Source organism: Diprion similis, chromosome 4 (genome assembly GCF_021155765.1).
Source record: "Diprion similis isolate iyDipSimi1 chromosome 4, iyDipSimi1.1, whole genome shotgun sequence".
NCBI lineage: Eukaryota > Metazoa > Arthropoda > Insecta > Hymenoptera > Diprionidae > Diprion > Diprion similis.
In genome coordinates, this window is record NC_060108.1 from 26,398,337 (window position 1) to 26,423,357 (window position 25,021).

General features: G+C 42.7%; 4 protein-coding genes across 4 annotated transcripts; 3 read left to right on the forward strand and 1 right to left on the reverse strand.

Moving 5' to 3' along the window:
- The first annotated feature begins 36 nt into the window (after positions 1–36).
- On the forward strand, positions 37–2,585 carry LOC124405750 (major royal jelly protein 1-like). Its single transcript, XM_046880918.1, has 6 exons — positions 37–340; positions 558–825; positions 915–1,050; positions 1,298–1,488; positions 1,581–1,727; positions 2,002–2,585. The coding sequence occupies exons 1-6, from the start codon at positions 165–167 to the stop codon at positions 2,212–2,214; spliced, it is 1,131 nt and encodes a 376-aa protein (XP_046736874.1). The 5' UTR covers positions 37–164; the 3' UTR covers positions 2,215–2,585.
- Positions 2,586–3,317: 732 nt separating this feature from the next.
- On the reverse strand, positions 3,318–5,362 carry LOC124405749 (major royal jelly protein 1-like). The gene is made up of 3 exons (XM_046880917.1): positions 5,241–5,362; positions 4,232–5,162; positions 3,318–3,697 (listed from the first exon to the last, which is right to left on the reverse strand). The coding sequence occupies exons 1-3, from the start codon at positions 5,277–5,279 to the stop codon at positions 3,471–3,473; spliced, it is 1,197 nt and encodes a 398-aa protein (XP_046736873.1). The 5' UTR covers positions 5,280–5,362; the 3' UTR covers positions 3,318–3,470.
- Positions 5,363–6,872: 1,510 nt separating this feature from the next.
- On the forward strand, positions 6,873–8,469 carry LOC124405751 (major royal jelly protein 1-like). The gene is made up of 3 exons (XM_046880919.1): positions 6,873–7,127; positions 7,200–7,455; positions 7,568–8,469. The coding sequence occupies exons 1-3, from the start codon at positions 6,901–6,903 to the stop codon at positions 8,201–8,203; spliced, it is 1,119 nt and encodes a 372-aa protein (XP_046736875.1). The 5' UTR covers positions 6,873–6,900; the 3' UTR covers positions 8,204–8,469.
- Positions 8,470–13,827: 5,358 nt separating this feature from the next.
- On the forward strand, positions 13,828–24,954 carry LOC124405956. Its single transcript, XM_046881225.1, has 19 exons — positions 13,828–14,146; positions 14,216–14,440; positions 14,682–14,784; positions 14,920–15,008; positions 15,322–15,614; positions 15,961–16,218; positions 17,042–17,123; positions 17,461–17,539; positions 17,675–17,722; positions 17,860–17,921; positions 18,709–18,746; positions 18,801–18,868; positions 18,913–19,034; positions 19,156–19,235; positions 22,331–22,560; positions 23,376–23,557; positions 23,670–24,130; positions 24,198–24,438; positions 24,503–24,954. Exons 1-19 carry the CDS (start codon positions 13,862–13,864, stop codon positions 24,725–24,727), a joined length of 3,171 nt encoding a protein of 1,056 aa, XP_046737181.1. The 5' UTR covers positions 13,828–13,861; the 3' UTR covers positions 24,728–24,954.
- Positions 24,955–25,021: the final 67 nt, after the last annotated feature.

The window sequence follows — 25,021 nt, forward strand, 5'->3', positions numbered from 1 at the left end:
CTTTCCGCGGTGTACTTATTTGATACATGAATATGTATTACAACCGCAGCACAATTTATGACAGCTGAAAATGCCGCGCCTATATCAGCAAATAATAACCAGGCATGATGGAAGAGAGTCAGTCGGCTCATTAACCTAGTCTTCCTCCAACGTTACCACTGAAAATGCCAATTCTAACTGTAAGTCATTTAGTTTTGACGATTCTTCTTCCAATCCTCGACCCATACTCTGTGATCCTGGAAGCTTTCGCTTGGAATTTTTCCACCATCGGGCTTCCTCAGAATGTTCCAATATGGAGGTTCACCATATGGAGGAACAAAGCTTACTTCGCGGTACCCAGGTTCAGGATTAATTATACATTTCTCTTACCATCAGTTGTAGTAAGGCGCTGAACGAATTCACTGATAAAATTGCCGTGAACTTCGTGTCAAATCAATGATCGTATGCAGTAAAGAGTTATCTAGAACAACATAATACTATTTAATCACGTTTGTGAATGCTTGATCCGTTCGCCTGGCGAAATGAGACGCAATTAATGTATTGCTCATTGCAAACAGGTGGGACAAAACGACCAAGGTAAAATTCACGCTGCTCGAAGCTGCCTGGCCGGAGTTTGGAAACCCGTTGCAACTCGCAACGGTGACTGGTGACTTGCTTCCGTTTCCGGATTCGAAATCTCAGCAGGAAGGCGTTTGCAAGGATCTACAGTCTGTTACCGGATTAGACTCTGACGGCAGAGGAAGGCTTTGGATTCTGGATGCACCCACCCGCAGCCATCAGTGTTCCGCGAAAATTGTCGTCTTTGATTTACGAAGAAACGAAAAGGTGTGAAAACGAAAATTGTATTCACCACTATCGGAAAATTTTTATCGAGGGTTGTATTTTGCACTCATTTGAGACGCTTTTCGATTCAGGTCGCCGAAACAGAATTGCAGAACATTTCGCCTCGGGATTTGAAGTGCCTCGTTGTGGACCCAATCATTGGTCAACGCGGCTTTCAAGCCTACGTCAGTGATCCTGGAGGCCAGAGCATAATCGTTTACAGTTTAAGTGAGCACTTGTTACCTACGAACTTTTAACTGTATATGTGGTCTTGCATGAAGTGTGTAGATGCATTCTTTCCGTCCGCGATATTGGATCCAGAAATGTGACCCGCAATTAAAAAACACCTTTTCAAGTCTTAAATTATTTCGACGGTCACAAGAGCTTTCAAAATTTGTTTGATCCCGAGTCTGTCACAACGTAGCATGCATTATATGGACAATAAATCTTTTGTTTTATACATACGCCTCCCCAGCCCAGAGGACCTGGTGGAAACTGAAGCTGTCGAGTGAACCCCACATCCCTAAAATCTTTATCACTGACTTGGCGATTTCCCGGAAGAGTCCGATCATGTATTTGACCGGATACCAGTCTGACGATTTGTTCAGCATAGACCTGGACAGTATTCGAAACGAAGGAGTGCCCCCGGCTGGCCTGCTGAAAAATGTGAGTTTAAAATCGTGTAAAGAAATTTGATTATAGCTGTACATAAAATGATATGCGGTGCAGAAAAACACAAAAGTAAAACTGCTTTACAGGAATCGCTCAGCGAGATTTCCGTCGCGCGGGTGGGATCGAAGATGGGTTCGTCGTCCGGACTGATTTGCGACCTTCGAGGAGGTCTGCATTACTTCTTGGTGACGGAAATCGCAAGCGTGAGATGGGATTCGAGGCTAAAGTTAGAGGCGAGTTTATCTGTGTTAATCAACGATAAGAGTCGGTTGGAAACATGTCGAGTAATTACTCACATCGTCGATCAATCGTTCACATTACTTGGTAATGGGATAATAAATAGTTGTAGAATATCGATAAGCACAGGTGTGATTAATTGCAAGGTCGTTAGGTTTGATCGCCATAGCTGAAACAGATCCGATACTTGAGTACGTACTCGACTGATGGTCGATTAACGTCGTTTTAACGGCTCTATCTTTTCTTTTTCTTCACTGGATCTTCGATCAGGCGGAGGGCCACAGGATCCAGCTGCAGTCTGAAACTATCCCAAGCATAACTGACTACGCCTTGGATTCCCAGAAGAACGTCTGGGCTATTGTGAACGAAAGACATCCCCTGCGAGGCCCGAAGCACTCGGAGGATGCCGTCGGATGGAAAAACCGCAAATCGATTAAACAACGCACGATAAAAGTTTACAAATATAAACCGTTTGTTTTGTGAACTTCCGCATAAACCGCTACAAAAACGTTTACGATTATCACAAGCCTGCAGGGTTACTTGAGACACGATTTACTTGTTCAAAGTCCACCGATTACGCTTTTTTTTAGTATCGAAAGCCTTCCATTTGGCTAACTGCAAATGTCAAATTTGGCAGTATGTAAATTATTCTTGGGCGCATTTATTTTTGAAAGGCTATAGTCAAGGCAAAGTTTCTTTGTCGGTTGGCTTATTTGGCCTGCAACGACAATCGCGTGATATTAAAATATTGGCTTATACTCACGTAGTGCGATTTAAAGAATTAAATATCGCCTGCCACGATCGCCGTTCGATACATGGATTACGTATGTATAACGTGTCTAGATAATTATTACGCAATTTTGAACACTGCGCTATTTGTATGATATTGACACAATCGAGATCAGATTCTGTGTCTTTATATTATCTTTATGTATACATATACGTTATATTATACAATTACCGACCATGGGACTGGTACAAAATTAGGTGAAAGTTGCGCCAGGCGACTATCAGTACAGAATTTTACACTCATCAGTCATAATAACACTTGTACGCATGGTTATTGGGGTGGAACTCATAATCACATGTATACGAGACTCAGGATAGTATTGAAGAAATAAAAAAATACCAATTTTTTGGGATAAAGTTGAAAAAATATGGAAGGAAAATCATGGGAAAAACGTCTCGCTCAGTTACTGCATTAATTGTTGTATTCTTGCTATGTCATAAATCAACAGCTGTAAAACTGTTGACGTTGAATAAACTGGCCCTACTATTTCACACGATGAATGATGAAGAACCAATCTATTCAGGATGCCTGGACTCGCGGACTTTTATAAACTGTTTCATTGATAATCGGATTATTCTTTTACTCGGTAAGACAAGTTCCGGGACTGGTTTGTCCACCTGTTTTTTATCCGTCACTGAACATCATGTTACAACATTCCAATATAACTACACAAACGTATATAAACGGTATTAGCCGAAGCATGAAATTTGACTAGAATATCACGTTGAATATATATATATATATATATCAAGCTGAACTTTTCTATTTCTGTACGCACATAGGTATTACGAAACGGCAAAAAAAAGATGGCGAAAAAGCAAAACAAAACAAAAAAGAAACTTGTGTGACAGAAATTTTTTTACGATTTCACTAGGTTGAATCGTTCAATCCGATCTCGAATGTTTCATTTTATTATTTCGTCCGGGAAGCGTCGACGGTTTTGTGAAATTTAGTCATCGCAAGATTTAACGAGGGGATGAATGACCACGGATGCTCCAGCGCAGCCTATCGTGTTCTGAATGAAGTCTTGGAAGTTGCTCTCGATGACCCACATCAGCCTCTTGTATCCGGGAACAACGCCGGTGGCAAGACGACATTCGCCGCCCTTTTGTACCAGGAGGAAATTGTCGCTCTTGAAGCAGGTGTCCGTGTTCCACATGTATATGTCGGACTCGCCTGAAAATAAAACGAATTTGAATTCCTCGATGTCTGAGTTGCGCAATAACTTATACGGTACAATGTCGAAAGCAATACATTTATTTTTACCTGCAAGCGTAACGAATGCATATGGCAACACTCGTTGATAACCAATTCGTGTGTAAGTCTTTGACGAATGATTTTTTGCGAGTATCACTCGATCGAAAATTGACTAGCAATATATCGTTTGACTCTAAATCATTTGTTCGAGAAGTCGCTTACGATGAAAAATTCTACTCATTTCATTTTCATTAATGGTCTCTTGTGAACTAATGAAGTACAGACCAGTCCAAAATTGGAACTGATGACCACAACCGGACGCGATATTGACTCATGCAAATGGTAATGAAGCTAATTTTCATACATGCACCTTGAAGTCGATATTCTTGGTGCCATTAAGCGCGCAATTATTAGACAATGAATCAGAATTATCTGTTACCAATCGAAGATTCGATTGGCGACTGGTCCGATTGCAAATTGCTTTATATTCTTGAAGAAGTCTTATGGACTCACCCTTGTTCCTGAAGAAGAGGGCCGCGCCTCCGTCGGTACCAAGAAGAACAATCTTAGCGTTCTTTACGCCGACATCAACGACGGCACCGTTGGTAGATCCTTTGCGAAGATGAGCAGTCTTGATGCTGAACATCCTACTGGAGCTTAGGTAAGTGAAATAGAGAACAGTAGCACCGCAGGGTTTTCTTACAAGGGCGAGGTAGAGGACATCGCGTCTGGCGCATCCGAGGGTTACAGCCTTGGGTAAAACGACACGGAATCCACGGTTCCCAAGGACGTCGAAGACGATGATGGCGCGAGTGGCGGCGTCGGATATGTAAAGGAATATGCGCCCGTCCTCGGCGAGGTCGACGGCGAGGTACTGAAGCCTGGAGGCGGCGGAGACGAGGGTGCTAAGGTCGACTACCTTGACGACCTTTCCGGTCTTGACGTTGATGCCGACGACCTTTGGCGCGCACCTTCGCACAGGTTGTGGCTCCAGGGTGTATACGATCCCGGCGTCCAGAACCCAGAGGATGTCCTGGGCGTCCAGGAAGAGGTCGACGGCGCTTTGGATCGCCCCGCAGTTGCCCTCTTCCTGCATCGACCAGCACGGGAAGGGCGTGATCGTTGCTGCGCAGCCCTTGTTCTTCAGCGAAACGATACCGAGCGTGAAGGGAACGCCGACCTTGAACCGTGGCATCGCGACGAAGACCTCATCCTTGTATATCTGAACTCGGGTGGCTATGATGTTCTTAGGTACGTAGCGTCCGTTCGTCTCGTAGATGGTCTTCGTGCTGGCGCAGGGCCAGGCTAGGTTCTGTCCTGATAGGGTGTACGTCAGGTCAGGGAGCAGCTGCTTGTCGCAGGACATCGAGGCGGAGGCGCATCCCAGTGAGAGGACGAACGCGCAGAGCGCGCCCAGGAGGAATCGGTTCATCCTGTTTCGGATCTGCCGAGGGGAATCAAGCGAATCAGATTAAACAGCCTTGAGGAGAAAATTAAGGGGACGGAGGTCTTGAGTACTTACCGAATAACGTGTGGAACTGATGAAACGACCAAAGTACATGTGAAATTCCTTCGTCGGGGTTATATATAGTCGACGCTTGACCGCCGTTTTATTTGTTTACTGTTTTTCTTATTATACGCTTTTCAGAGTGGCTGTTATTGTTGTTTTGGATGTTGAAACCCGGCCTTGCGACAAGGAATTACGAACTCTGCACGACGTGATTGCCTCGATTTTACGACAGTGATCATTATTTTCATTCAGTCTTTCATTGCGTTATTTTACCGCGTTGCAACGTCAGACTCTTGGCGGAAGTATCCGTGCCATTCTCGTCCGTGTTTGCCAAAGCTATGAAATTCGTTGACAAATAAGATTGCAAACAGGAAGGGATGCGGAAGGGAAGTGAATCGCTCTTCTTCGTTGTTTCGCCGGTTCTTCGCCGATTGCGAAACCTTCCAACAATCCCGAATCATCGTGATATTGCTAGTCGTATCGATTATCGAATCTCATTTTATTTTAGGCGATGATCACATTTTGAAAAGCTGCTGGGAATGAAGAATATCGTAGACTTAAAAGTCACAGTATGCAATTCATGTAGTTTTGACTACAAATTACGTCAAATTTCAGCACAAAATGTATAAAATATTAATTACACAGATCGACAAAGCAAAAAGATTTTTTTCTTCTTTCTACTTTTTATTTAAATGAATGAAATTTTGAATAATAACTAAAATCTTCATTTATTACTTATTCAGTTTGCTTTCGTCTTTTTTACGTTGATAAATAAGTCTTGAAGTTTCTGGTTGATAGTATAAGCAGCTGGTAAATAAAGCAAACTTGATCTGATAAAAGTATTTTTATCTTTTATCGATTACGTGACGGAAATCAAAATTTAACATCTGAAACGCAGACTCAAAATTCGTGTTAACCGGTGTTATCGTAGCCTTTTCACTCGTGATTTGTGGCTTTTCCATTGAAGATGAAATACGATCTGTCCTATCAGGTTCGAAAATTAAATCAGTAGCGGAAGTAGTATCAAATTGCCGCTTGATATAATGGTTACACGACTTTCGATGTTTGGCGATTAAAAAAGTAAGAGAAAGTTCGGTAAAACGATACGGTTTCAAGATATCGGAGATACTCGCCGTGGGTTTTGCTAAAGTTGAGGTCATTTGTTCGCAGAAAACACGCTACTCTAATACACGAATTGCATTGCGGCTCTCTTTGCTAAAAAAAGATTTTCAAGTTAATAGAATAATTTTTTCAATTGTGCGGCAAAAAAAATGTTGACAATGCGAGTCCAGCTCAAATTTGAGCTTGCTCTATTTTCTGAATCAGTGCATTTAGCGTTCGTGTGACGTTCTTTTCCTTTTCTTTTGAGTATACATTTTATAAAACGACGATTTTTTACTCGCCCGAATGTCAAAAAATGGTGAGTGCTGAATACGGCGAGCAGCGTCAACGCGAGCGTAATGTTTTCTGTTTGTAATAATTATTTAAAAAATATTTCGCAAGAGGACGGCATCGGTGGCAGAATGTGTTTGTGTATATATATGTGGCGTAACTTTTTTTCGCTCAGTCTGTCTCTCAGTCCCGCGGCAAACTCTCGTCGGTAATAATTAATAAATTACCGAATTACTCAAAATTCGAATAAAAAATAAATAAAAATAACGCCGAGTAAAAAATGCTGCGATTATTAACGGTGGCGTGCGCCCTCGCCGCCGTGTCAACGGCCTACGATTGCAACCGCGGGGTAGAAGTGAAGAGCGTCCAATGGACCGGTGGATCCTTCGAATGGCCCTGTTCAACGACGAAAAGCATCTTCAAGAACAGCGGCCGGTACAACACAAAGAACGTGATCGCAACCCGCGGCCAAATCTACAGAGACGAGGCTTTCCTGGCATTACCAAGGTAACGAAACAGTCATATATCTGGTCACGTTTGATCTCCTGACCTTTTTCTCACCGGCCTCTTCGTCCTTAGGTACAAGTCCGGGGTTCCTGTGACCGTCGCCAAGGTCTCACTGAGAAGCAAGGGATGCTCTGCAACCCTGACGGCCTTCCCGTGCTGGTCGATGCAGGAAGAAGGAACCTGCAGCGCATTCCAAAACGCGGTAGACCTCTTCCTCGACCCCCAGGACATCCTATGGGTCCTCGACACTGGCGTGGTTCACACTCTTGAGGAGCCGGTGTACAGATGCCCGCCCAAGGTCGTCGCCATTAACGTGAAAACTGGCAAGGTGAGGAGGTGGGAGGGCCGAAAAAAGAGAGCAATCCTCGAGATTTATGTTTACGGTCTTCGCATTCTTTCAATAACAATTATCCATCTCTCTCTTCTTCTCGTCGTTGCAGATCGTCAAGACCATCGACCTCAGCGGCCTTGCCAGCGCTTCTTCTCGTCTGCAATACCTCGTCGTCGATTACTCGTCAGACGGACGGATAACTCTCTACGTTTCGGACGCAGCGATGCGAGCTATCCTTGTTTACGACGTGACGGCCGGCAGAGGCTACCGAGTCGTTCTTCCGGCGGCGGTTACGTCGGGGGCGGCGCGTCGTGACGTCTTGTACTTGGCGCTTATCCGTCGGGCTGACGGCAGCAGCTGCCTCGTCTTCACGTACCTGAGCAGCTCGAGGATGTTTACGATAAGGACGGAGTACCTGCGGAAGGGATCAGCCTCCGGGAAGGTCCATGATCTCGGACCGAAGCCTGGCACCATCGTGATCCTTGGTACCGACGGCGGCGCTGCCCTCTTCTTCAGGTACGAAGGCCGCCCTGAGATCTACAGATGGGACACCGCCAATTGCTTCAAGCAGGAGAACTTCCAGCTTGTATACCAGGGCACGAACTGCTTGCTCGCCACCCAGGTGATCGTCGACTACAAACGCGGCCGCATGCGCGTCCTCGAGTCAAACTTCCCCGACTTCATCCAGGGCACCGTTGGCTGCGGCGCTAATCAAGCTCTCACCATAATGCAAGCCTGCACCTGAGCCGACGTAGCATTTCTCGAAATGTCTCGGCTTCGCTCGTCCTGATCTTAACCTCCACCTCTGCTTGAAGTGTGCACAGCTTATCGGAAGCTCAGAAAAGCTGAAAAATTTTTGCAACTTTGCGATCGCTCGAAGAAGCTGCATGGCATTTTTGGAGGATTCCTTCTCTTCGTATGAATTTTTTCCCTGTCGAATGATTAGTTCAAGTCGTGATCAGAATTCCAGCGAGTCTTGTACATACAATAAATATACATATTCAGAATACAGTAATACGTATATATTTCTTTTCTCTCCCAAATGAAATTCCATCCACCTCACACCATTGACCCAATTTTATGTGATATGTATATAGTAGTCAACGTCATTTTTAGGCTCTTTCAAATTACTCGTCGTATTTTTTTCATCAAATTCAACCTGTCGTAGGGATTGAATAACCAATTTCAATTTTGTGGATTTATTTGTAATTTGACGTTCGATAAAATATCGCGCCAGTATGTATAACTGGAGTAAATAACTGATATCGAATTATATTTTCCAGTGTTCTTTTTTTTTCTTGCAAATATTTTGCAGAGAAATAATTTCTGAGTAAAAATCTTAACTCTCCTGACACTTTGTTTTGGCTGACTGCGAAATTTTTTTACTTTATTTTTCATCATTGTGATAATACGAAGCAGAGGAAAAAACTGTTCGGTATAAAAGTTTGGTGAAACCAAGCTTCTCAGTTCAGAGATAAAGTCGACTTTCTATATGTATACAAAACTGAATATATTGGCTAAATAATGAGGCAAATAATAACGTAATCTATTTTCACTCTGAACGCCCTATTTAACACGCGTACACAAGATTCACCCTGTCGATTATTCTTTGGCTGCAAATAAAATCAGTGAACCATACGTCGAACACACGCTATACTGTATCTACACGTTAGATTTGCTGACAAAGAATGAAAGAGAGAGTTCCGACGTTTGTGCGGCTCGTTGTTTTCAAACTCGAACACTTTTTCGATATATCAAAGTCAGAGAGAATTCCATAAAAACGAGAGTCGCCGTACAAAGTAAAATTAATCGGGGTTTCTATCATAGGTGCATAATTTATTTATCAGTATTAAAATTTACTACGTAACGCAGTAATAATATCGATACCGTATCTATAATATTACATGAATTCTACACGAGTTTATGATAATTTTCCATCGCAAGGTATTATTACTTTATCAAGATCATGACAAATTAATTGCATGTCACGGTAAAAGATTTCTAGTGTATAATCTCAAGTTTGAAATCACGCTAACTGGATCTCTCAATGCGATGTAGACGTCAGGACTTGTTTCTAAAACCCTCGCAAGTAACTCTTAGTAATTCGTACATTTTATTCGGACTAACGCTTCACGCTGTGCGAATGCGTATAAATAGGCACGTGGTCAACGAAGCTTACGATACAATGTATACGTATCCTTGCACCGTATTAACCACCGAACAGCTGCCACTATATACATATCTACATATGTATGTTGTTATTTATCATTACGGGTCGAGCATAGGTGAAATACTAATTAGTAGACAGCTACAATTTCATGAGACCAACCCGTTAGTGGTACGAGATCACTAAGATCAGGTTGCGATCGACTCGCTATTCCTGTATTTATCCGAGTATTTATCCCCTACAGGATTTGAAAAGAAAAAGAAAAAAAAAAATCAGCAAATTGCAGTCATGGGAAAACAGAGTGTATATTCGAACTCTCAACTTTTTATTTATAGAAATTTATTGCATTGCACAACGATTCAAGCATCTGATAACTAGGTCTAAAAAAAAAAAATTTTGAAAAAATTTGTTTTACAGTTTAAATATTACGAGAACTGGATCAGAACAATATTGTCGATATTAATCAGGATCCCGAGGACTGTTATTAACTGAAATCAAGGATTTTACAGGAGGTGTGGTTGTCGGTAAAAAAAAATAGGTGTAAAAATCTGAAAGCAGTTCTAGTAGCAATCGTATTTAATTTTTTCGATAAGAGAAAGTGTTCAGTGCGTGATGAACAACGTTGCGAATGCTTAAACGCTGATACTGGAAAATGTCGTTCACTACGCTCGTGACCATTTTCCCAAGGAAAATTCCCCGCCTTCCGAATTCCGATTGCGAATCCGCCCGGCCACAAGTTCTGACCTTGAAATTTGTAGGTGGTACCAATCTGCGGATAGCAGTTCGGTTCCGTTTTCACAAGAACGGCGAAAAAACTTGGCAGCAACTTTCAACGCGGCCGATGCCAAGGGCATCGCCGCTTCAATTATCTGCCTGCAAAACGTAACGATCACCGCATGCACGTAAACCCATGATTGATCGAAGTCACCGTCCCTGTCGGAAGGTTCGACTGTACGAGAGTCTAGAATGCCGACGAATTGGAATTATCTAAGAGCGGGAAGTGGGGACAAGGAATGCTTTATTGCGTTGAAAAAGAAAAGTAAACGAGGAAATTAATTGGCGTTCAGTCGACATCGGAGAGACGGAAAGAATTCAAAGTCGCAGCAGCTTGACGGACACCAGATCTTGATGGCTGTGCAGTAAGTATCTGAATCGAAATGCCATCGAAGGTTTTATTTAGGTTCAATATATCTTCGGCGTACAAACTCCACGCATAGCCTCGCTCTGTTTTATAATCGACCGCCTTTTGTTGCTTGTCAAAAACGTGATTGGGAAATTTGAAAAATATATCATGCTGATCTGTCGAAGGCGTGCGAATTGAAGGCACAGAACTTACGCGGCAAGTGAGTTGGAATTCATGCGATAATTTTGCAAGCGAGTGCAAGACACAGCGTTCGAACGTCGAATTAAACGAAACAACTCGCGTGGTTGTGAAAAGTAATTTTCTTCGCGGAACCAGCGTGTTACATATATAATACAACGGCAGTCAGTGAGAAATTGGCCCTACTTACAATTTTTTATTCTTCTCGTTTTTTCTTTTTTTTTATTCCGAGAGCCGTAAGAACGAGAATGTTACAGCCACGGACTCTACTCGTCGAGCCTCGCCTTTCATTCTTTAGTGTGACCTTTACCTCAATTGTATCGCAAGACAACGAGCTGGTCCCACGTCGGCATGCCAACGATCCTTTGGATACACGATGACCCAGCAATGATAAGTCGACGAGCGTTTTTGCAGGGTCGATTCCCAAAAGCGATCATCGCAGGTATGGACAAGAGGAAAAATTTCATTTGTATGGAAGTATCGTACCTCGCATGGATCGTTCTCTCTGACAATAGCAAGGCCGTTGATCGCAGTTCCGCAAACAAAGTCCAGGATGTGTGGTACGTAAATTTATGAGCGAAAGTACAGACCGCTTGAATCTAAGATCATGGACTCGCCTTAGAGACACGCGGCACGAAAGGTTTTCACGCGAATACTTACCGTCGAGTGATTCTTAAAGTTCGCAAGCTCGCAATTGGTGTTTCAGGTCCGTGATAACGTGTCGAATTAAAATCCTCACTTTTATAGTCACGGAAAAAAAAAATTGAAAGAAGCAAGGAGAACGCAAAAATGAAAAAAGAGGCATAATTTTTTCTGTCTGAACCAGTATTTTTGAGGGACAGGCATCGGCGGCACTTGGAACGTGACACACCCAGCCCTCGCGTAATAGCTGATAGGTGGGAGTGGGCTGCAAAGTGTGGTTTCGATTCCTGTGTGTTTGTGTGTGTGTGAACCGAAAGGTGGAGGTGTAACACCACCACCTCAACACGATTACGCAGTAGCCCTCACCTCGCGAGCAAATGTGTCTCCGTCTCAGTAGACGGGGGAGATTTGCATCGAGGTACGGTACGGGATATCAGACCAGTTCTTGGGTCTTACTGGCCCATTCGCCCCCACGAAGTCGTTCAATCAGTCAGTGGTACTTGTTCCACACTGCGGAAGAATTGCCGCGTTTAGTTGATAGACTCGCGTGATCACCGATCCGTAGTGCCTGCAGCCTCCGGTGATACCAGATCCTAAAATCTTTTGAAGAAGCCTATTCGCCTGCAGCTACGACCGTTGAGTAATCGATTATGAGGTAAGTCGGACGCTCGTTAGAATATTCAAAAGTAAAATTGTGGCTAAGGGTGAATGTATGAACAAGTTGGTTGACAAATCGAAGGTGCGTGGTTCTTGTGCATGGCAAGTGATGTCGGTTATATATACATATTACTGTGCGGTACGGATTCAGTCAAGCGATGCCAGCCTGCAACCGGGATAGTTTTTTTTTTTTGTTCCTGTGTGTCTTTTTATCGACAAAGCTTGCATTCACTTCTAGAATGCAGATATGCAACGAGCGCAAATTACATCCGTCGTGCAACTCAGCTCGAAACGAATGTGAACGTTCGATATCGATCATAGATCAAATTCGGGGACGATTTATCGAAGCATTGATATGCTTGATTGATCGCAGGCGAAATTCTGACGATCTTTTGCGTAACGTTATCGGTAATTGGTTAGCCGAGTGTGGCAAGGTATCGTTAAGGAGACGCAGCTTGATCCACGATTGTCAGCGGCTGGGAAGGAAGTATAAAAAAAAGTAACTCTTGATCTTTCATTTTTCAACCCATCACCTTATTTGTCGCCAAGAATCACACTGCACAATCACTGTGATGATCGCACCGATAGATAAACGGCAGTATTGTTCTTCAAACAACACCATTGTTAGTATTTGGCACAAACGGTAGCTGTTTAACATTCTGCAGGATATTTACAAACGGTATAATTATACCTAAGTCATTGTGATTCTAGACAATGATAAATATGAACCGTGTGTAGTTGTTGTTGTATGCTTGTGAAATTTTATCCTACAGAGTGAATGAGCTGTATCGAATAGATTAGGTTGACGTATATCATTGAACAACGATTAATTACAAATTAGACGATATAAAATATCTGAAGCATGGTGAACTTATGTAACTGAACAATAGTTTGTGATTACAGTGATACTTGAAATGAAAACAAGTGTTATTATAGTACACACGGGTGGTTTGATTCACGAATTTAATTGAAAAGAGTTTTAATACAGCTTAAAAGGATTATAATTTCTCGACATGGATTGGCGACAAGAAACTAATTTCCAGTTACGGTAATCGCGTCAATCTGCCCTCTCGTAAATAAGGAGATTTGTGTTTACGATCGAGTAAACTCGTTTACTCAAAGACACTCTGACTTGGCCTCCGTAGGTTATTGACACAGGAATTTAAACCTTCGTACGGTTATACTACGGAAATTGTAACAGCAACGACAAGGGCCACTACAAGGAGCTGGTGGACTGGTTTAACGAGCGTAAATCCCTTTCTCTCCTTGTGCAAGTAAATTGGACGTCTGACGCATTTGTATGAACCTACATACCTCAAGGCGTTGCTGCAACGCCGTGAAACCAGCTTACATCCCTTTGGGGCTTATAATGGGATGTTCATAATGATGCACAGCGTTGAATTTCGTTTTCCTAAATTCGTTATTTCTAAATTCGAGGCTACTTTAAAGTCCGGAAATCAGGGAATCATTTATAAACCATTTAAGTTCTTCATAGCCAGAGCACTTAATCGAGGGAAAATGCATTCGCACGAAAAGTCGTGAGAATTTCATCGCCTTGATCTTGACGTTGATTATACGGAGTCTTTTCGTAAACTTAATACCTGCTTACCACTAAAATGAGCAGGTTGCTTCCGGCCATCGCCTTCTTCGGCGTCCTGGCGTCGTTGAGTTCGGCGGCCGATCAGCTGGAAGTAATAGCGCAGTGGCCTCTTATGGACTTCGCATTGCCTTACGACCGAGGTTTCCTGGACAATTTCCGACCGGAGAACGTGGTTCCAACGGGAATCGAGATCGCCTGGCACCGCATCTTCATCGCCACCCCGAGACTACGAGCAGGAATCCCGGCGACGCTGAGTTTCATTCCACGGGACATTCCACCAGGCAGTAGTCCTCAGCTCCAGGTGGGAAAAGCGTGGCCCGATAAGGCGGTGAAAATTTGACAAGTGCTCAATTTCTTCTTTGAAATGCAGGCTTATCCTTCCTGGGACTGGCACACCGCTGGTCGCGGCGACGTCAACTGTTCCGGGTTGACCTCGGTCTACAGGATTCGTGCGGACAAGTGCAACAGACTCTGGGTCGTCGACAGTGGGGTGATGACCTCCATCGATGACTTCACCTCCGTCTGTCCCCCGAAAATTGTGGTCTTTGATCTGCAAACCGATCAGGTTATTCGGAGCTTCCAGTTACCTCGCGAGGTAAGCTGACCGCAACTTTCGCTTTGAGTATATCCATCCACGCAGCATCGCACGTGCTCGTAAATCTCCAGGACTCAAAAGATCGCTCACACTTGACCACCCATGGTTACTACGTCGTTTTAAAATTCACGTTGTAGAGTGGAGAGATAGAATCCTGCACACGCGTGCAGGCCTGTTTAGACCTACTTTCTAACCACTGTACAAGGTTGTGATTAATCTTACCGTCCCGATTTATTTTCAGGCACTGAGGCTGAATTCACTCCTTACCAATCTAGTGATAGACGACACTGCAGCAACAACTTGCGATGACGTCTTCGTCTACATGCCTGATACCACTGCCCCGGGTATGATTATGAATCAGACAAAAAGCGCATTTCAATTGGCGGTCACCGTCTTGACGGCCTATTTTTCAATAGATAGTGATTAGAGTAGAACGGAGAACTTGAACGAGACTAATACCCTGGTTTCAACATCTCCAGGAATTGTCGTTTACGACGCAGCTACGGACAAGAGTTGGAGAGTCTCGCACGCCTCCATGTATCCAGATCCTGATCACACCATGTATCAGGTATACAAATTATAATTTATTGACAAACACCTGTCAATAGTATGCGTAAAAAACTGTCGCACAGAAAGTGGCTTCGAGTTAAAAGTGTTCATTATAACATAACGAAACACTCTAATCAATTCGCTGATGAAAGCTGTCACTTAGACGTCAATTATTATCAAAACCACAAGCTTCTTCTCTGGTGGACTTTGATAGGTTTTCTTGCAGTAAAACTAAATAAAAATTCATGCGGTTTGAGCGCAAAGACCGCTTTTTTCGTTCGAATTTCCAAGCATTACTCTCCCGTCGTAATCACTGCGTCACTCTCCTCCAGATCGGTGGAGATACATTCGAGCTCTTCGACGGTATCGTCGGTATGACTTTCTCGCCGCGACAAGGGACCGTCTACTTCCAACCATTGGCAACGGATCGTCTCTTCAGCGTGCCGACTTCCGCTCTGCAGGCTGGAGCTCCGGCATTTGGTGAACAACTGCCGGTTACATTGGTTGGCAGAAAATCGAGCCAGGGTATGGGCTTGGGTCTTGACCCTAGAGACGATACGATCCTCTTCTCACCGCTGACCGAAACCGCAATCGCTGCTTGGCAACCGCACTCGAATAAACAACGGTGAGTTATTAGTTAAACTTTTTCAGTTGGATTGATTCAAAATTATTACTTTCTTGTGGGTGAAACTGCCAGATCACTCCTTGATATGTCTTATTTTTGAAGGTGGTTTCGTTCCCTCAAAGTGTGTAATGGCAGAAAAAAATAAAAATAAATACGTAACGCTTGGTTTTTAGCTTACTATGACATTATATTAGAAAAAAATACAATCAGAGAGATCGATCTGGGTTATCTTCTTTGTAAGTCCAAATCATTTAAATTGCATGAAATTTTTTCTTCTCTTGCAAGATTCGTTGAATTTGAAATTTCGAAATCTAAACGATTCAAGCATTGCTTTTACTTCTGACAGAATACTGGCGTACAGTCCTGAGCTGCTTCAGTTCGTTGCGGAAGTGAGGTGGATAGAGCGTGACGGAGGTAACATTTGGGCGCTTTCATCACGTTTCCAAAAGTTCTTCAAGAAAGAAGTTGATCCGCGAGATATTAATGTGCGCATAATGAGAATCCGTAGCGAAGAGGAATCGCCCGTCGTTACTTTTCCGGCCGGTGGATACAGGCAAATAAATCCCATTTTCGGACACAACGTTTACAACAATACACTCGGCTTGTAAATGTAGGTACCTACGGGTCGCATATAGATTTTTATATCATTGAAGAACTGTTTTAACTGAAGTAGAAATTTTCAAGTACAATCGTATAACGTTGTTTAGCGAAGTAGGCAATTTTTTCTTCATCCAGCTCAAGCAATTTGGTTATTGTAGAAATAATACTCGTATACGGTGATAAATAATTAAGCTTAGCCCATTAAAGGAATTATATCGATTTAACTTTGACAAAAGGAATTTCTATAAAGGAAGAAAATTTATGTCCGTATTAATTTCGAACTGTGCTAATTCGGTAGATCATAATTTCACCCAACGTGTCAAGTGTGGCATGTCGTTTCCACCTGTTTGAAAATATCTCGAAATTATCGACTGCCTCAATGCACAGTACAGCTTTGCAATATCTTGTATATATAGTTTGCCACGAGAGAGAAACAGAGGAGAAATAAAACAATAAATTGCACGTGGTGCAAGAGCCACGTAAATAATTTTTTTGCATCGCGGGCAAATTCCAGGCATCGTAAATACGCACATATATATATGATATCACTTCGTAGTTTAGAAAGACGACCAAAACGAAGCGCTGTGTCACATTTTATACTCGCGGTGTATTTTATACAGTCAAATAAATTTATACTCAGTGATATAAATTCACAGCACGTTATCTGTTCTTTTCCTTTTTTCTTCCCATATTAATTTATTAATGCCAGAATTTGCGGTCATCTTTTCCTCTTTATGTCATAATACGAATAGCATTGCTGCAAGAATTGAAGACTTCATGACTCGATCTAAATCCTTGAGAGCATAATAACAAATGTCTTTTCTTAGCCACATGAGATTCTACGGTTTTAGTTTCCGGAGCACGATAATAAGAAACATCTTTACCTTGAGATTAGTCGATTATCCCATAGTAAAAAATTATAAACGTCTAACAAGAATATATTTAGACTGCATTGCTTTCTCCAAATTTATAACGGAATTTATGACAACTTTCTTATGACGATTAATCGATGGCCAACGCCTTATTGTATGCAACTGAGCACGCGTATCATAAAGGCGTGTGTCGGAATTCGTGTAGCGCTACTTTGCATCGAAACAAAATGATGAATAGACGAATGATAAAGGAAGACTCGAGCAGCGTGCAATTTCCGTGAATGTCAATGCTTGGCCTAAATAAAACCGATATGCATCGCATCCATGAAAATCCCTAATTACACGCTTTTCCGTGTAATATACAATTCGCACAGGATTTACGGGCAAGCGAACGCGAATATACGCTATATAAATGGAACGAGGGGCACCAAAATTTCACGATCCAAAAGAAGAGTGAAAAAAAAAATTAGCAAGGCCTTGTTCTACTTAAATTGCCCAGATGTTTCACACTCCGTTTCGAAACGACGCACGGAGAAATATTTACTCTGTTGATACGAAGACTTCGATATAAATGTACACCTCATACAGCTGATTATACTATCTATGTTCAGTTTTTCTCTGAGCTAAAGGTGACCGGTATAAATCGAAATCAGAATAATGGAACGCTCGTGAATTAGTGAGATAGTTTTCTCCCAGTTACCTAGTATTTCCAAGCGTTGCGCACTAGACACCGTATTGCCTACGAGCGAATTTCGTACTTTTGTCTTATACAGCGGCTGTAGCAGCAGGTCTCTTTCTCAATAACGTCATTAACGTGACATGGCGATTGATACCGGTTTGCTAATAATTTATGCTCGTTTAGGCAAGTCGACACAGCTAGCTAATGGCACAGGCTCTACAGTATTCAGAGACTAAAGATTCAGAGCGTGACAATTGCCCATCTTATCGCTACCCATCCCACTGCAGCTTTGATCTATTTCTCTTGAACTATGATCCATTCAGAACTCCGTATCATACATGATACTGTCGTTTGTTTCCGATCGAGAATTCTTGGAAGCTATATGCCAGCTTCATAGCATCTGTAATTTATGCAACGAATGCGTAGTTGCGTTGCACTGGAATATTTTCCTTCGTGGTTTTCCAAAATTATGTGATATATTTTTGAAAGATGGCGTATCTCTGATTTTGACGATCAGATAAGCGTCGAAAAAGAGCGTCGAATAATACTGTTCGATTTCTGTTGGGTTATAGTTTGTTAGCTTAGCTAATTAGTGAGAAATCGTAGGGTCATTAATAAATATAATAAAATAGTGTATGAAGAATTTGGCAAATATTGAAATGGAAACAGTATAATTGCTGAAGAATTCTGTCGACTTTGTGAAAGATAGAGGATGAGCAATTTCTTTTTCTCCATTCAATGACCCAAATATTGAAGATCATTTCTTCTGCGTTTTTTTGCCCCGCGAAAGCGGATGAATATTGTGCTGAAATGTCGATGGATTCGTTGAAAAATTTCGACTATCAAGATTTGATGCGTTAGTATTACGCATCATCCCGGGATATTCCCAGAGGCCAATCGGCGCCGTCTGCATGCCTTAGCAGTTGTGAAACTCTGTAAATAGCGACTCCAGCAGCAATCGGAGGCCTCGGGGAATCCCATGTAAATCTGGTTATTGACTTGTTTACGTGAGATAACTGCGAATTGATTGATCAGGGAAAAAATTATGGAAAAACCATCAGCTTATGAATTTAAAATCAAATGCTTCAACAGATTTCATGACAGTAGGTACCTACGTTAAATAAAACTACGTCACTCTTAATACTAGAAAAAATATCACAAGATCAAAGGTCATCTAGCGGCACTCGCTCACTATTTCTTCCTATCACAAATCCTCCGAATTCCATGCTTTATGGTATGGACCGTACATTACAAGTAGGGGAAAGCGCGGCGAGTTGACGACCTTCTTGCACGAAAGAATTACATGCTTCGTGGAAAACATACCGAATGACACTCGTATGCTGGAAAATGGATATAACTAAGATTTATACCTCGGAGAGGAATCATGTAGGTCCATGAAAATCTTGACCCTCGACAACCTCAAGTCTATGGTTCCCATTTTTCCCTGATTAGGCTGGACTTCGGAATTTCACAAGCTTATACACGGTGTGAAAGCAATATCCTCAAGCTTTATGACCACATCGGGTCAATTCTCGGAATGTTGTTTAAACGTTAGAAGAAGTGGGTGCCGGTCTCTTATCCGGCTGACTAATTAGACGGAACGTTAATACAGCGCCGTCAGTTATTAGGAAGAGAAATTTTGAGTGATCGACCGCGGCTCGAAGTTGACGAAGACGTAGTTTGATGCTGTACGATTTTCGGTCAAGTTGTTTCGGAGATCGAGGTTTCTAGTTTTCGGAAAGCATTCCTAGTCGCGTAGAGACGGTTCTACAGAGTTTAATATTTTATCGTGATACGGTACTACGAACGCAGAAGTTGGGAGTCGGTGAGTTTCGCTCTTGGTGCAAAATCACAGTCAAGCATTGACCGCCGAAGCGTCAGCATCACGTCACAGGATCTATAAGAATAATGATCGTGGAGAATAGCGAACGCAGATTACAAACCGTGAATCGTAGCGACAACGTGAAGCCGGAGTCTCGATAAATTGCCGATAGTGAACGCTCGGCGGATTGACGTGAAAAGTAATCATTGTTACGGCGGAAAAAGAAGCAAATCGGTATATATCGCGTCCCGGTGAAAGTTTACGACTAAAGAAGTATATTATAAACCTATGCCTAGTAGTAGTGCCCAGTTTTGTTTACAACGGTTCTACGGACTTGATAAGAAGTGTTTCATTGGCACGTTGTAAAGTTCTCCGCGATTTTCGACGGCTTGAGAATTTATTCAAAGTGCGACTGTCACCATCGTTAGAGTGAAATTCGCATTTCTCAATCGTAAGTTGAATTGTTGGTGGGTATACATGTGATTTTCAACACTTCAGCTCGTACCATCCGTTCATCGATGAGTTACGCGAAAGCAATTATCACGCTCTTGTTCCTGCAGTTGCTTATTTGCAATCAGTCGCTATCCGAGTCCAGCGAATGATTAACGTGACGTATCATTCTCTGATTTCGTTACAACGCAATTTATCGTGGCATCAAGATTCGCACAGTTTTTTCTTTGTTATTTGTAAAAAATTGACGCCTGTATTTGTGCGAGTTTTTTTCGAAAAAATTAACCTGCAGCCGCGTAATATTGATTACAATTTACAGTTAAGGTAAGCATCGGTATAGACATGGAATTGTTTAACCGACCGTATAATCGACAGTCACTTAAACGGTAAACTTTTTTGATTTCATAACAATTAGATGATTTTCAATTTTATCACTGATATATCCCAACATTTTTACAAGTGTATCTAAACCGGCACTGCTAAGATGTTGGTCAGAATTCGAATTCGTTCAAGTCTCAGCGATGAATTATTCATTCAATACACTGTTTTACAATTTCCTCATACCATAGTAATATGACGTTTCGAATGTCCGAAATCAGTTCGAGACCAAAATATGTTAATTTTGTTGAAACTTTACAGAAATCTAACTCTAGCCTTGCAATATCGTCAACATTTTAATAATTACCAAAATAGCTTGCCAGACGAAATATTTAAAAATATGTCCAATTGATAACCGCATCAATTACTGCCTAGCCGTAGTTTTTCGAATCGTAAACAAGATGATTGCAGCGTCTGATATAGCAATAATTACGTAAAAGCAATGGTCTTACTGTTTGTACATGCGGTAAAAACGCGTCTTGATATGCAGCGGAAGAAAATTAATCACCAGTCCGATGGAGTTAGAGAAAATCCATGAAGCATTGCGAGTGGATGCGTTATCGATGTATGTATATTCCGAATAGTGACGTCATTCGAATTTATCATCGAGCGGTATTTTCAGATAAGGGGGAACCCCTGACAAAATCCTAATGCTCCGAAAAAAGCAGACGCAATTTTTTTAACCGCAGAAATAACTTATTATCTTCCCGACCACGAAGGGAAATTTTTACATATTACGATTGATAATGAGGTGAGATGACCTCTTTGGCAGATAGGCTTCTTAGAAAACATTCAAAAATCCAGTATCCCACGCCTCGTTGTACACAACTTGTTCGTGATCGTTTAGTGGTCTGCCGTCGGTCGCTTAGCTATTATTACTGTAAGTAATACGAACGTCCAGCCACCTGAGTTTCGGAGAAATATTTTCTTTCACGCTCGGAAATTTCATTTTTTCTTGCGTAGCCGATAAGAATCACAGAGACTGTACCGAGAATTAAGAATTTCAAAACTTGGCTGATTTTTCGTACTTGTTCAGCGCTTTTGTTCACTTGGCGACGCAAATAGCGTCATCATTGGAAAAAACGAGCTACCGAGGCCAGCGGCTCTGCAATATTTCGAGACTTTAATGTAACTTCAGTAGTAATACCACCGTTTAATACGTCCTCCTGTGATTCACAGCTTTCACAACTACGTCGCATCTAAGATTTTTGAATAACGTCCCGACACAGTGATTGCGCCCTGAATACCTAATACTTGACCGGAACTTATCTCGATAATGACTTTCTAATTAGACTACAGACAGCTTTAGCCAATTAGAAATCATTATCTTTCCCCAGAATTGTTCTGCCTCAAAACCATTGAATGTCGTGATATTTGTCGAAAAATTAAGCGCACGGATGAAATTTAAAGCCATTCTTATTCAGTTCAGATTGATGATTTTCATAAAACTGTACAATCGTACAGAGATTCTACTTTTGGAAAAGATGTCAAAGAATAAAGTGGACTTGTATCAATCATCCTCAATCATAGGATAGAAAAACAAGAAATCAATCGTCGAATCGTGTAGTCAGGTTTAAATTTTCATTACACATTGTTATACGTTATAATTGAAAGAATAAAAACTTTTCTTATTTCGTTGACGTTTCAAATCTACGACTGAGAAAATCTCAAGGTATAATCAGTAAGTAGAAACTAAATGACGACGTTCCTCATCATCCGGATATGATATGCCGTTACACGTGTATGATTATACACACACACACACAATATACTTTCAAACTCGTGCATGTTAGTTAAAGTTAAAGTTTACCTATAGAATTACGATTCTGAAGGCAAGCAAGTAATGCCGACACACTCTAGGAGGTACAGTATATACTCACCATTGATTATTATTCAATCGCGCTGTATTTTCCGTAGGTGAAGCCATGATGGACCTTCGTCGAATGACCTCAGGTGCAGTCTTTGTCATTTTTATCATCTTGGGGGTCCGGGCCCACTTTCCGAAGGACAAATTCCGGAACATTTACTCCTGGAAGGCCCTGGAGTTCGATTTTCCGACACCCGAAGCGAAAGAGGCCGCCATTGCGCTGGGCGAATTCATACCTGGCAAACCGCTGCCCATCGACGTTGACATCTATCACAGGAGTGAGTTTACCATCTACATTCTGCGATTTGAACACTAGAGGAAAAGGACATAGAAAAGGAGATAGCAATCTCTTATGGCGGACTCTGCATGACTTCCTGTCCGCGTAGCAATCCGGACGGAGCTTTTTTGGGATCGGCTATCACCGTCTGGAGAAAAATGATTCAAGCGTGTAGTTTGGGCGTAAAAAGTTTTCCAAAGTTCGCTGTCGCTGCACTACGTCCTTGAATTGATGCGCGACAAGGAAAATTGAAAGAAAAAATTAGCAGAAACAAGTAGAGGCACCAGTTACGCAATAGTTAGGATGCGAGTTGGTAACATTTGCAAGTATAATTCAGGAGGAGTAAAAACAACACACCGAGTGTGCTTAATCCGCGGTAATTACATTTGAATTTGCGGAGACGTATCAGGTACACGGTATGATGAGCCCGTTCGTGCGACTGGTGTATTCACATTTTGAAGATTGGAGGTCAGTCATTTACGACCATATAGCCTTCACCCCATCTCATCAACGATCAATGTTAGCGACCAAAATCTGGTGCTTAGTGATTCCCGTTCACCAGCCAATTGCTGATTCTTGTTTGCTGCCTACTAGATGGGATTAATACCGGCACTCATCTCAGTGTTTCACATTAATGTAATAAAACAAAAACCAGTTTTACAACTCTGGTGAAAAAAAGGTGTTCGATTGGAAGACGAATTTTGTTATTCACGTTTCATCTTTACCCAGCACAAAAATTCATAGATTTTATTGACGTAGCTCCAGACTTGGCGGTTTTAAAAATAGCTTAAACTCACGTTGACATCACATTTACAGGCGGTGCTAGACCGAGAACTTTCATATCAATACCACGATTCCAACAAGGAGTACCAGTAACATTGGGCTACGTAACGAACGTTGCTTCGAATGATGGCAATCCGATAATCGCTCCTTTCCCAAACTGGGATTGGCATCGATCTGGCGATTGCGAGGGTATGACCAGCGTTTGGAGGATGGAGGTGAGGTAGACTTTGGTTTGAAATGAAAATATTCGTGGAAACGAAGAGGCAACTCGAACCCTGTGTAGAAGTATTCAATGTCCAAGGTATTAACCTTATTTCACATCCGCAGATTGACCGTTGCGGCCGATTGTGGGTGATGGACACGGGAAAAATCGAGGATAGCCAAGTCTGCCCGCCACAGCTGCTCGCCTTCTCGCTAGAGACAAACCAGCTCCTTTCGCGTTACAAATTCCCGAAGAACCAGGTTACAGCGAACTCCCTCTTCGTGACTCCGATCGTCGACGTGCGAAGTCAGTTTTGCGACGACACATTTGTCTACGTCGCCGACGTGACCGGGTTCGCCCTGGTCGTCTACGACCACCGGAACATCCGAAGCTGGAGGATAAATAACAACCTGTTCTACCCCTACCCGAACCACGGGACGTTCTCCATCAAGGGTGACGTCTTCGATCTGATGGACGGCATCCTGGGGATGACGTTGAGCCCTCTGAGGCCAGACGAGGATAGAATCCTGTACTTCCACTCGCTGGCGAGTAAAGTTGAGTCCTACGTCGCGACCTCGGTTATAAGGTGAGAGAAGTGCCAATTTTGAACGAACACCCAGAGGCCTAACCGCAGAGCGCGTTTCTGGTTTCAGGAACTATGCTCTCTTCCACGAGAATCCCGGAGGTGCCGCTCGCTCCTTCGTCTCCTTTAAGAACGAACGGAGCTCCCAATCGGCGGCCGAAGTCATGGACCAGAACGGCGTTATGTACTTCGGACTTCTTTCCGAGCTGGCAATCGGCTGCTGGAATAGCAGGAACTACGAATACGGCGATGAGTTCATTGACAGGATCGCCGTGAACGCGGACACCCTGCAGTTCCCTTCTGGAGTCAAGGTAGTAGAAAAGCTTAGATGCCCTGGATCGGGTCAAGCAGCTCTGACGACTTGTCGGTTTTCAGGTTATCACCGGGTCCAACGGAAAACAGCAGCTGTGGGTGATGACGGTGTCTTTCCAGCGACTCATGGTTGGAACCCTGACTCCGAACGAAACGAACTTCCGGATCCAGGCTTCCGAGATCGACGAGCTGGTGCGCGGAACGAAGTGTGACGTCGCTTCCCTGAACATAAACGCGATCAAGGAGTCAGCGACCAGCCAAGGTGGAAGTTTGACATTTCCAAAATGAGTGTCAAGGTCCCGCGAAAAGTTCTCCGAATCACCCGACATGATTTCGTACTTTTCGCGGTTCGGCAAACACCGGCGCTGCAAAGTGTCCTGTGTGCATCGCAGAATGAAACCGGAGGGGTATAGTTTTTACATTGATCATGGATGATGTCAACGGTCGGATCATATTATCGGGTGAAGTCGAGAAAGCCACGCATTGACGGTGCTCTGCTTCATATTGCAGTCACTTTGGCCGTAAAGCTGGGTGCAAATTCCTCAACCGATTCTTCTTTTGGGTGTATATATCCCGTTAGTA